This window comes from Streptopelia decaocto (genome assembly GCF_964273445.1).
Source record: "Streptopelia decaocto genome assembly, chromosome: 5".
Taxonomy (NCBI): domain Eukaryota; kingdom Metazoa; phylum Chordata; class Aves; order Columbiformes; family Columbidae; genus Streptopelia; species Streptopelia decaocto.
This window is the reverse complement of record NC_138659.1, coordinates 6,846,851-6,860,758: the sequence shown is the minus strand read 5'-3', so window position 1 is coordinate 6,860,758 and position 13,908 is coordinate 6,846,851. Positions and strand designations below refer to the sequence as shown.

Here is a 13,908-nt window from a genome sequence, read left to right as displayed (position 1 = left end):
TCTCCCACACGCTTGTGCAGGAAACAATCTGCTGGCACACACCAGAGCTGACACGTGCCTGTCCACGGGCAGCACTGAGAAACTGGGATGCCCTGTGGGATGGTGCTGCAGGGGACAAAGACACAGGGAATCTGTTTTCTGCATCTGAAAGGAATGCTGCATTTAAGGCTGCCCTTCAGTTCCTGAGGCTTGCCAGCCAGCAGGCTCCTCAGGGGTAAAAGCTGCTATATTCTCCTGAAATAGAAAACAAAGCGGAAAATAAAAGGCCTGATATCTAGATACTGGAAAAACAATAAAACAAAACAAAACCAAAACCCTCCCACAAATCTACATAGCATGCTGAGGGAAAAGGTACTGTCTAAAAGGAAGAAGTGTTTTTAGCCGCGTGTGACACAAACTCTACCCATGTTCCTGCAATTATCTTAGTCCTGGTATTGAAAAAGTGCCTTTGAAAAACCCCTGTAATCAATAGATGCTCTTGGGCTTCTCTTGGGGCCGTTGCTGGAATTCAAGCAGAGGATGTATAGCACTTCCAAAGGCACTTTCATTTATTCTGACCTCTCAGCATAAAAGGTAACAAACCCAGCTAGAGGGATTCAGAGCTGGTGGACCCTGGCTTCCTTCCAGTCCCTCTCAGGCTACTCAAATTGCAAACACAAAGTAACATGTTTTTTTCTGCTTAAGGGCAAAGAAGACAAAGCTGACCCAATTCAGCAGAGGTCCAGCAGTATTTATATAGAATCATTCCAAATCCCACTCAGATAGGGGACTGTGAATATTCATTTTTGTGTGCATGCACAATTTTTAATTGGCATTGCTTTAGTAGTAGTGAAACATGCTCACAGTTTAATTGAAGATAATCTATTCCCTAGTGAAATAAATATGCTACCTGAGGTTGAACAAGGCTATACAGGAGTTGAGTATACAGAAGAAAAAAATGGTAAGAACATACTTAAGGATAAAAATTACCTCTTGGTCATCCTCAAAAGATGTGAAAACATTTGCGGTATTTGCTCTCTGCACCTTGCCGGCAAGTTCATGCAGGGCCAGTGCTTACAGATGGACAACCGGGGAGCAGCATGAAAAATTCACACGTGCCAGAACTGAGCAGAGCTTTTCAACTTCCATTTGCCAAATGAAATGCTTTTAAATACTGAATGCTGATATAAAAAAGACGCAGTGATGGAAAACAAGCTTTGATCTGCAACAATACCATCTTAACTGAAAATGTGTTTCTTCCTTTTCCTCCTATAGAGAAAACCCTGCCAATGCTAATAACTGTAGCTTGTACCATTAAAAAGACAAAAAATCCCTTACTTTTCTTATTGTATAGGTATTTCTCTTAAATACTTATTTCAACACAAAATACACTGCTGTTTCGTTGTCATACCTAAATGTAATGAAGTGTTTGAGCTTTAAGAATCACCATGGAACTTTTTTTAAACAGTGTGAATTTACCACACATCTTAAGACAACAAGATCTACATTTATTACCCAAACTAGCAGAAATTATGAGACTATGTTTTTAATAAAAATAGCACAAAATATTTTGTAGGATAAATTAGCTAGGATGCAATTTTAAAATATCTGTAGCATGTAAACAGAGTGTTTTAAGAGGAGCCCAGTGAGTGCATAACTATAGAAGAATTGTGCCTTACTCTCTTAAGAGACAGATTTGATGGTTCACACCTAATGAGACAAAGCTCAGTACAAATTCCCCTCAGAACCACAGGTTCAGGGGAACAGGGATGGAACAGCGAGATGGCTGCAGACAAGAGTACGAGTACGCACTCAGGCATGTGAAATAGGTTCAGAGCAGGTTCATCATCTCAGCCAAAAGCATCAAACACTTGGGTAAGAAATCCCAGTGATACAACATCTAAAAATAATTCAATCCCACTGAGAATTCTATTCATCTCATTGGGAAGTTAAGCAACTCATCTCTCTCACTCTGCCAAGAAGAAATTGCCACCGGAGAAGCGATACATTCAGCAGGCTTTTGTATTACAACATACCTCCCCATCCGCACAGGGAAGGTATAGAAACTCTGACCCCCAAGTACTTTAGACTCTGAGATGGTTGTTGTTCAGGGCAGCTTTGGCTTTAGGAGATGCTCACTCTGCACCAAACATGCCAACTGTCTGTCCGTCCTTCCTCTCAGCAGAACAGCACATGAACTGCCCACCAAATTCAACGACAGCCCAAGTATGAACTACTCAGCTCTTTGACTATTGCTCCCTAGAGACGCATGGATTCTTCACTTTGGAGAGAACAGCCCATGCATAATAAATAAGGATTGTCTTTGTTGTTTTGAAAGTGAAAGGTTAATTCACCCATGAACTAACAGAACTAGATATAAGCTCTAACACAAATTATATATAAAATGCAACTGTAGCAGTGGAAGTTTCAAAGCACAAAAACCAGGGTAAAATGGGCGTTGATAACGGTTCATCTTATATACAGTGCTGTGGTTTGCAGCACCATTACCCACGTCAGGTATTTCTGGGGACAAACACATTGCCTTTTGGAGGCTTGCAATGCATCTTGGACATTTGTAATTCTCAACGAGGAGCACTAATGCATTATTAATAACAGCAGGTGGGTAGCTTCATTTACAGAGCGATGAGACTTGTTCGCTTTGAGGGGAAGGACTGGATGGGTACAAAGATAACACTCAAGTGACTATGGTCGACAGCAGAGCTGCCTCCCAGCTATTGCACGTTGTTTAGTACATGAAGCATTTTATTTCTTAAAAAAATGTTCTCCTGTGCCAATAACATTGTAAAGCTATGGGAAGCAAAGAAGCAGGAAAGATAGCCAGGTCGAGAAATGGAACGATAAAACTGCCAGGATATTCCAGCAGTCAGGAGCAAACATGGTGATGTTTACTATCTATCCCCTGTAGAACAACAAAATGCCAATGTAACTAGCAAGGAGGTGGAGAAGTTCGCTTGTGAGCAAGCAACACTCATTATTAAAATATCAGCAATGACTACCTTTGAAAAGGTGCTCAGCCGCTCCCACAGTAGAAAAGCAGATGAAAACAACTATACGTACACCTCAGTGGTAATATAAAGAACAAAGACAGTGACTTACAACAGTCAAATTCCACCATCAACTCATCCAAGAAGCCTGCAACTATGTCACTGAAGAGGTGGTTTGTGCATAGGCAGAGAACAATAAAAAACACGCTTGAATGTATAAACAAAGGATAAAGCACAATAAAAGTAAAGTGGTATTATGTAAATCTGCCTTAGCTTTCACACTAATGCACCACCCTCCTCTGATCTTCCCATCTCAGCAAGAAAACTGGAACAAAACTAAACTCCAGAAGTATAAACTGATTAAAGGCAGACAAGAAGGGGATTTACAAATGATATGTTTTAAAGACCGACTTTTTATTTTAGAAACAAAGGCAAAAAGGGATTATAGATGTATAAAACAAATAGAATGGAAGTTAACTAAGCTCCTCATGTGCCCTGTTACATAAGAAAACCGGGGGGCAATTTAACATGAGAGGCAGAACATTTAACTGATTGTCAGGAGACCTTTTCTAATGCTATCTATAAATCAGCCTGTAGAATTCTCTACCACAAGATATTATACAGAGAATTTTTTTCAGGAAGATTAAAAAAGGATTATGTGTTTATATAAGGAAGAATAACATATGTAGCTGCATTAGTCAGGTTTAAAAATAACAAGAGTGAGCAATTATCATGCTTCAGGACACAAGCTGATCAACAGCAAGGATCAGGAAGATATTTTTCCCCTGATGGGACAGGACTGCAGATTTGGCCAGATAACAATTTCAACTTTCCAATGAAAAATTGTTTACTGCCACAGGAGGGATGCAGAAAAGGATGAACAAGTTGAAGAACAGTAATAAGAAAACCAAGGAAACAGAGGGAATACCCCAACAGGAACATACTGATAATACATCTATGAATAAAATGGATCACAGAATTGCATGTACTCCATGTGATATACAGTCAAAAGGACTAAAGGAATGATATTTCCAAGCCACTGGGAATTATACTTAAAAATTCATGAAGACAAGAGGTACCAGATAACTGGGTAGAGCTACATCAGCTCTTCAGATCCCAGTTCAGCAAGGTGTCTAGCATGGACGTGAGTGGGAGCAGAGCTTGGCCGCCTGCACGGGAGCTGTCGGCATCAGGCACTGGCAGGAGACAAGTGCACCCTTAAAAGCCCGTCTCCAGGAATTAAGGACTAAAGGTCAGAAGTCTGTCTAGAGAGTAACAAAACAAGGGTGATAAACAATAAATATTATAACAAAAAGGTCATTTGAGTCTATCAGAGTGTTTAATCGAGCAACAGTTTGTCAACAAATCGGCTGCAGCTGAAGTATGTGGCCAAGTGACAGCTTTGAGCTCCCTCACCACGATTCAGGCAGCTGCGTTTTTGTTTTTCTCTCAGGTCAGGAAATAACTTTCCTGACCCCGGCTCTTCAGTTGCCTGGCATACAGCCAGAAAGCAGCCCAACGCTTCAGAATACCTTTTGATAATGCAACATATATACTAATTAGAAAAATTAATGGAAATGAACTTTGTCAAAGCTGGTAACAGAAACCTGAGAACTGGCTGCAGGAATACCTAAAAAGAGTAATTACGACAAGTGATAAGGTATCAAGGTAGAAGAACGGGTCCAATGGGATGTGGTGGGGATAGTGGCCTGACTGCCTCTGTTTAACATCTTTGTTAATGATCTGGAAGAAAAGTTAAACAGCACATTAATTACACTGAGCTATATTAAATTAGGAGGTTAAAGCGAGGGCCAGGGAGGACAGAGAAATAACACAAAGGGTTGTGAGCAATTAGAAACTGATAACGCACATTCCTGTGAACTTTAGTACCAGAACTTGGAGAATCAATTGAAAGGAATTAAAAACATAAGAGCAAGGAAAGTGATAAAAGGGCCAGAAGGACTGATTTGCAGAGGATGCATTAATTAAACTCTGCATAACTTGAGTGAGCTGTGATTTGGAGGTGAAGAATAGAACAAGTTGGTACGCATTTAAATGCTATTAAACCAAGGACAGCTGGAATGTGACCAGTGTTTAAAGCTATATACATTCATAGTTACCCTACATTAGTTACAGGGGAATTAGATAAGGTCAAGTTTACACCAAACATGAGAAAACTGTTCCTGCTGTTGAGGTTCACAGACGGGTTATACCCATCTCTTATGTTAGATTTAATGAACAAACCTGCTTGGCAGAAAAATCTTGTGAAGCTTATAGAGCCTATGGACAGTATTATCCCAGAATAAAGATATGGATGAGAATTTGGTGAGCATGCTAGACGTGGTCAATCACCCATTTATGCCTCCCAACACAAAATCTGCAGAATAATAGCCAGCGTACCTGAGCCATCGCATCACAGACAAAGGAGACTCAAACAAATGTGTTACAGTAAGAAAAGAAGGGAAAGCGGAAGGAAAAATGTTAATCTTCCAGGACAGATTTGAGCACAGCCAGTTTTTCATAAAGGATGCTGTGATGCCTCATGCTACCGTAAATCAACAATTCCACCTCTGCATTAGCGCTGAGGCAGAATTAAAAATATGTACTTGTATGCCATCGGGTCACGTGGCCAGAAATGCTCAGACTTGTCCTACCCTGGCAGCATGACGGGAGCGGAGCTGCGCTCTGGAGAAGCCACAATCTTGCTGACTGCATAAAAGATGAGGCTGGGCAGCCGCGAGATCTCATCAAGCTTTGACCTTCACTTAGGCTGGCTGCATTGTCTTCTGTTCCATTTAGCAGTACTCTTGAAGAGCAAAGAGGCAGACAGTATTTCTATAGATCCACTATACTCTCAACTAGAAACAAACTGAGGCAGGCAATATATTCACACAGTGCTCCTATAAAAAGAATTTTCTTTACTTCAAAGATTGTGTTCTGGCTTTCCCATCTCATTTGCACTTGTTTCTTTGCCCTTTTGTGTCTTTTTTTTTTTTTTTTCTAATAGCCAGCAGACATGGATGAATCAGGTATTATTTGTAATAACAACTCGCTAACAACCCTAACCCAAAGGAGCACAAATTGTAGAGTGCAATGCGAGTCTGAGGAGCGGCTTAGCAATTCCTCTCTACCCTGCCAGTGCAGGTTTGAAGATCTTTATAATGTTGTATTTAGCCTGGTCCCTCAATTGCAATGACAGAGCGATGGGAGAACACGGCCCGTTGCCGCAGTGCTGCCGGGGCTCAGCGGTGGAACAGTAGGAACGGGATGCGCTGAGACTGGGACACTTTGCCAGGACATAGTGTGTGTGGGAAGGGAAAAGCTGATTTCTCGCCCACCTCTGCGTCACCATGCCTGCTTCTAGCCAGTTCCGTCTGCCTTCCTATTTGCTCAGTCAAATAATACTCATTATTAAAAATATGACTTTTCCTATATATGCGTATCTATAAACAGCACACATCTCTCTATATGTGAGAAGACACACATACTTCCTCAACTCAATTTTCCTGCCTTTCATGCCCTTCTGCTCTCTTTCAATATTCATCCCAGATAGGCTTGGAAATTCTCAAATGGCAATTAACACAACTGAACCTGGATGGAGACTAATGTTTTAAGTTCAGACAACAATATTTGGGGAAACAGGGAAGAAAGGACAAGCACCAAGAGCTCTTATCTCTGTGTGTATGACTTGTGCTGGGCAATGTCAGCGTGAGCAGAATCCACTTTATTCCCCTCGGTGGGTGAGAACAATAACAAACACAATGCACATGCTGGTCCACATAGTGCTTAGTCCTAGAGTATGTTTGTACCTACTGAAATTCTACTTTTCACACAACAGTAAATTTAAACATACGTCTTTTCCTCCAGTGCACATGCAGGAGACAAGAAGGCAAATTTCCTGAACTTTACACATCAGCTCCTTAAAATGAATCCTTCATTGACCGCTGCCACTGAGACTGCTTGAAAAATGTCTCGTCAAGGAAATGTTCACTTAAAGGCCATTATGCTGCTATGAATCAAAATTCCAGATGCTAAACAAATGCCAATTAGCAGTATTAAAAAACAGATGCCTTGTTCTGAGTGAGTACCACTGCCTGGTGTTTCAAAGGAAAAAAAAACCCACACAGAACATGCTGGAAGCCACTGTCCTATTGAGAAGACAGCTTTTAAATAGCTTTTCTGAGAGGCAAACTTAAAAAGCTGTAAAAGCAACTTATTATGAAAGTCTCAGCATAATTTTCCATCAGCCTGGAAGAAGGTTAAGCTGTCCCCTGCCTTAAGCTGCTTTCTGTTAGAAATCCAAGCAGCCAGTAGAAGAGGGATGGCACAGAGTCAGGTTCACGCAAAGAATAACTGAGACAGCACCACACTGCAGCTGCCCATAGCGCTCCGACCTGCACTGTGGGTGTCAATGTTTGGAAAAACAATATATGTAAGTTCTGTTATTATTCATTTCCTTTATATGTACAATAGATCCCTGTCAAATAAAGATGACCTCTCACATACACAAATTTAAAGCCCCCCTTACATCCTTCACTTGAAGCTCTTCTCGGATCGCTGATCTGAGACTTTCACAAGGCGCCCGAGCCATCTCACCTGAGAAATTCTTAATATAAATCAAAGGAAGAAACACGATTCCTCCCCATCTTATCATCCACCTATTAGATGTGTGCCAATCCACGAAGTTAGCGGGGTATTTTATTTCAGTAGTTTTGGCTGAGTGCATCTGTATTCTTAAGCAATCTGTATTCTTAAGCAATCTGAATTCTGACTGCAGTTTGATCTTTTAAACAGATCAGAAGCTGGCATGTTTTAAACCAGGGTGATCTCAGCCCCCACCTGCACCACAACCTGCTAAGGAATAACAGCATCTAAATGGGCTATTCAGAGCCAAATCTGCCAAGCCAGAAGCCTTGTCACTATGAGAAAGACAGGAGGGTGCATTATGCTCCTGGGTATACAGGTGGCCAGGCAGAAAAAGCAGCTACACACCGCACAAATACATTCTCTTTTCCCCGGTTTATGCCCAAGAAATGCAGCCATGCACTGTTTCTTGAGCTTTTTGCCAGAGTCCTGAAAGCCCAATACACTGCTGGGGAAACAAGAAACATTCAGCAAGGTTCTTGTTTTGAAAGGCCACAGGAGCTAAGAGGTATCAGAGAACTATTAGAGAAGAATTAGAGAAACATTAAACCATTACTTAAAAGATAGGATCAATATTATAAAAATGTACGAAAGTTAGGAACAAAGGAAAATGGAGACATATAAAAAAATACAGACAGTAATCAAACACTTCTGATATGTAGCTTGCAGTTGTTAGACAAAGACTATGGCATTGCAAGTACACATCTAGAGGCTAGAGCAATTACTTATAGATGAAGACAAAGAATACAGAGAATTTCTTATAAATGAAGATGAGAATAGGTAGGACTTTTGAAGGTTCTCAGAGTTCAGAAGTCCTCCTGGAACTGTGTGGACCATGTGCTCAGCATAAAAATCTCAGAACTTGACGTAACAGAACATTCTTGTGAAAACTTTACACGCAACTAGACCAAGACCCCTTTTCTCCCCTAAATACCACCCACAAAACAGATCATTGAAATGATTTAGTTAATGGAATCAGCAAAGGCACCTCTGGAGAGGGTCTGGTCCACCCCCTGGCTCAAAACAGGGTAGACTAGAGCAAGACCATGTGTCCAGGCTGGTTTGGAATATATCTCCAAGGATGGAGACTCTGCAACCTCTCCAGGCAACCTGTTCCAGTGCTTGATCACCCTTCACAGTGAAAAAAAGGGGTTTCTTATGTTGAAACGGAATTTCTTGTATTTCAGTTTGTGCTCACTGCCTCTTGTCCAAAGAGCCTGGCTCTGTTGTCTTTATTCCCTTCTATCAGGTATTTACACACATTGCTAAGATCTTCCTCTGAGCTTTCGCTTCTCAAGACTAAGCAATATATTCTGCTTTAACTGCTACTTCTGATGTATTTTGAACTAGATGAAAATGTGATTCATGGTCTTTCAATCAATATTAGAAGTTCAAATTTTGTTCTGACAAGAAAGCCTCTACAAAACAAATATTCTTCACAACGAGGATAGCTGAACATCAGAACAGGTTGTCCAGCAAAGCTGTGCAATCTGCATCCTTGGAGGTTTTCATCACCTGTCTGGAGAACGCCCTGAGCAACCTGGTATAAGTTGGTCCAGGTTTGATGAGGGGGACAGATCAGAGACTTCTGGAGGTCCCTTCCAATCTATATTATTCTATGATTCCAAAAAGGGACCAAGTATGGATAGCCAGTATATTCCCTGCTTCCTTCAGCTGTTTCTCAATTGCAATAAATCATGAGTTTGCTTTAAATACCATATATTCTATACACTCTGACCTACCTTAATCCTTTTATAATTTAAGTAGCTCTCATTAAATCTTTGGCTATTTTTTCACTTTTAAAACAACACAATGTAGGTTTTAATCAAAACCCAAGTTTCACACACACAGGGATTTAAAGTGAGCTAGAAAGTGTGCTTAAAAGGGATGAGTACTATCTAAAGCAAAGCAAGAACATATACACTAAGGTACAGAAACAGTACTCGACTCCATAGAGAATACACAAAACCCCAGTGTTCACCAGATAATTCTCCTGTTTTTCCTCAGGTTTTAAAGTAGGCAGATTACTTGCCAAAAATAAAGAGGGGTATGAAAATATTTGCACTATTCAAGTTAGATATTTAAACCATGAACAAATATTGTTCAAAAATTACTGAGCACCTCATTTTCACTTGAAGCACTTGCCCTCAGTCTAATAATAGAAAGGCCTTTGTGCTCTTGAATACACTGACCAAGGACTGACATAGGCAAGAAAATCCGGACTCTAGATGAACGAGTCTCATGCAGACTCACAGCAAACCGAACTAATGACAAAAACTGAAGAGCTAAAGAGCAATTAACACACCTGCGGAAATTTCATCAGCTTCCAAGTAAACTGTAAAGCCATTTCAATTTTTCATGCACTTCATGGGTATGAGGGGAAAATAACACGCTATCACCAACCTAAAATCACTTTTTTCCTAGTCAAAATTGAATATGCAATGCAATCCCTGGCAGCGACTTCATAAGTATTTATATAGGCTGCTGCCCACATTAACACTGATGTTTCACTATTTGCAACTTTAGGTTACAGATCTACCAGAAATCTCATTGTTCATACACGGCAGTTGATAGCAATACCTCTTGGTCAACTGGAAATATTAACTAAATAGTAGTTTGGTATTTTTTTTTCCAGAGCTTAGTTCTACACTGGGATATTTTAATCTCCTCCTCCTATTCAATGAGAAACATTCCTTCTTTGCAGGAAAGGCACACTTACTGGCACTTTGAAAGGAGAAGTATTCGAAGCATCCATGGAGTTGGTTTTCTCAGAGGTGCTGGTCCCGGAGATGCTCCGTCTGCGAGGAGATCTCTCTGCTGGGACCTCTAAGGAAGAGAAGAAAAAGAAGGTGAATGGGCGCCGGGGGGTGGAGAATAGTCAGGTTTTATGCTCTATAGGACAGACGCCTCAGCAAAGTTTCAAGTGCATTATTAAACTGCTGAATTACACTCACATTTTTTTCTATATCTTATTTAATTACTAAATTACAACAGCATTTCCACTGACATAGATTCAAGGTTGTGAATCTGACCTGATTGTAGGAAATAGGCAATTAAAAAACACTGGTAAGGATCAAAACCGAAACACATTTAGTATTCTGTTTGTGAAATAGCATCCAGATTATTTTTTTTTCATAAGCAATGCAGTAACTAACTGATAACTAAAATGAAGACACACGGAAGCTCAATTTTAGTCACAGCTGAACACAATTTGACAAAGGTCAGAGTTCAGTCTTATACGATCACATTACTTGCTCAAACCATGCAACCAGCAGAAAACTCGTAACAGCCCGGGTAATACGACATTTATATCTCTGCAGATAAAAAAATAGGTCAACTTCTCCTCATTCTGGCAATATGACCTTACTAAGATATGACTTTGGCATCTTAAATCCATGCAGGCTGATCTGATAAGCACAAATATTCATAAAAGATGCACTTGTATCTTTTTCTAGTATAAACACTAGATAAAGTATACACACTATTCAAAATCTCTATACAAACACACATATACCATACATACATGAATTTTTATACATAGCTAGATACAGATACATAAACACACAGATACCTTTATCACAACTGCTGCCCATCTCCAGCTCAATTGCCAGACTTAAAGGAATCCAGCTTCACAAAACATCCCCCAACATGGGGAAGGAAGAAAAAAAAGAAGGAAAAAAAAATCACTTCCTAGCAGAAAGTCCATTGTTATCTTCTGAACCTTAAAGAAAAGGAGTAAGCCGTGACTCCAGACAGTGACATTTTGACTCCTGCCGTTTTCCTTTCAAGAGACAGATGAAGCTTAAAGTTCCATTTCTGTCCGGCTGGCCCTGGGGATCCGTGCTACTTCGCTGGAGAGAACGCCGGGTCTCTGCGATCCCCCTCCCTTCCCACCGCTTGCAGGGAGCGAGCGAGCAAGTGAAAAAGAAGCACAGAGGACTGCAGCTATTCAATCAATCGCTCCGACTGCACATCCTCATTAGTTACTTTCAGGCTATTAACAGACGCCCAACTGCCGGCTTCCCTCCGCTACAGAAAATTTCACTGTATATCCTGATTCACGGCAGCAAAAAAAGGTTTAGAGAGACAGCCAGCCAGCTGGTGCCACGAGAGCCGTATTTTCCTCAAAATAACCGAAGAAAAAAAATGAGAAAAGCCTTCTTCAGGGATAACATTACTTGTGATGTCTTTGCATACCGGGTTTTGATTTCACCAGAGTTACCATGCGTATCTCCCATGGATGCTTGAAGAACGACAAAATGGAGCATACTGAACGAGAGGCTAAGAAATCTGGACCCTGCAGTGTTAGTGTCTCTCACTGTAGATATTTATCTTTTAAAAAAACAGAACGGTAATGCTCAGCCTCTCAATCTGCTCATAACCATCGATGGGGAAGGAACTGCTAAGAGGGAGAACAGCCTCCTAAACTGGGCAAACAAAGTCTAACACACAGTGTAGGTACCACTGGAAAACGGGGAGGGCACAGCTGCTCGCTGAGACCGTGAGGACGATGCACAAGCCCTGACCAGGCAAATCACAGTCTGTCAAAGCCGGTAATAACTGCGATCGAGCAATACCGCTTTCGGGGACATTTCTCCTTTGGGTGACGAGCGGCATCGGGCACTTTCTCTTACAGCTGAGGAGGCATCGCCTGTTCCAGCGCTGGAGGGTAAGTCGCTGTCAGGGCACCTTTAGAGAACAAAGCGTTTGGAGCAGGGCCAGCGCTAGACCAAGGGTTTTGAAGAACGGTCAGTCGCACCGTCTCGGGAGCCTTTGCAGAGGTTGCTAGTTTTATCGGAAGGTTTACACTGCCAGCCTCCTCCACTCGCCTCTAAGAAGGGAAACTTTTCGGCAGCACCCGTAAGTACTGCTTTCCCAAAGAGAGCTGTGTTACGTAGGGTTTAAATGATTGCTTCTGCTGTTCTTGCTGTAAATGTAATGAAAGCAAAGGGGAGCGATATATGCACTTGGAATTGGGGACTAAAGCGAGCACCTTTTATTTTACATCAGATAGTAATGTGTAATGCAATAGGTTTGGCTTTCTCCACTTCTCACACACGGGAAATCACATCAAAGCTGCTTCGGTAATTTAACACACTCTGTTAACTTTGCTGAGTCATAAATGAAAACAGGAGCCTGAACTCCCCACTATTTTCAACAATAGGTTCTGCAGGAGGGTCAGTTTAGGAAAAAGTTTAACTTCAAGCCAAATGGAGTTGAAAAGCTATGACACGGACCGTGCCTGGTTCTCCTTGCCTTCCCTCTTCCCCCCACATCCACCCCGCGGCAATTCAAGTTCTTTCCAAATAAAACACTTGAGATTCCATCGGTAAAACAAGTTTCTTCTGTTCTCAGACCATCACAGAACGGGGAAGGGAAAATGAAATATTCACAAGGTGCCTGCAACGAGTTAAAAATAAAACTACCTTTCCCTCTCTTCTTCTTCCAAAAAACAAGAGCAAAAAACCAGCATAGTCCTCAGAAAAATAAGACCTAGATACAGCAAAATTGTCGAGATATGTTAACTGGAAATCATATGTAAAGCAACCTGCCACAATGCCCGTAGAACAGTATTTTTGCTGAGTTGTGTAAAAAGAAAAACAAAAAACAACAAAAACCTATCCTGTCACCACCAGGCAAAAAAATTAGATAGTTCCTTCCCCTGTTCCACCAGTAATGCCAGAGGCTACTCTTGCATAATCTTCACCTGCTGGAAAAATCAATGCACCTCTCGTCAGCTTAGTATTAAATTACAACTGCTTTCTGCACTGCTCACTCTCAGGGACCAAGACTACAGATAAATCACCTTGTTTCTATGGATAAACAATCTGAAACCCTTTTCATGCACTAGCAATTTCTGGGAAGAAAAAAGGTAGACAAATCTTCCCCTTTTCAACCTTAAAATATCTATCAGACAAATGAGTTGTAAACATCCTTATGGGACACTTTTAATTTCTCACCTCATATATCGGTGATATGCAGTAATATTTTCGTTAATAAATATTTATGCAAATAAATGTTTACACACTACATAGAAACAGTGGCAAAGCAGCTGAGCCAATTACGCAGCAATGGTGGATGCCTCTGAAGAGGGACCTGCCCAAGGATACAATGAGGGTTGGTCTCTTCTCACATCTTCACATTGCGCCACTCTCTACCCTCTGCAACACCAAAGCTTGTTCTGTTGGCCAGAAGGCAGGTTTGTGTAACACAGGAGACACTTACTACTCCTTTAAAGGCAACCGTCGTAGCCTCAATGACCTCCGGTCAGGATGTGGCT

At 41.2% G+C, this 13,908-nt stretch overlaps 1 protein-coding gene across 9 annotated transcripts in view; it reads right to left on the bottom strand.

The window, feature by feature from the left end:
* The window catches only part of RASAL2 (RAS protein activator like 2), a 179,952-nt gene that overhangs the window by 41,798 nt on the left and 124,246 nt on the right, over positions 1 to 13,908 (bottom strand). For all 9 annotated transcript variants that reach the window (XM_082053681.1, XM_082053682.1, XM_082053684.1 and 6 more), the window contains one exon: positions 10,348 to 10,454. In XM_082053681.1, the coding sequence (XP_081909807.1) occupies positions 10,348 to 10,454 (107 nt within the window). The remainder of the gene's footprint in view (positions 1 to 10,347; positions 10,455 to 13,908) is intronic.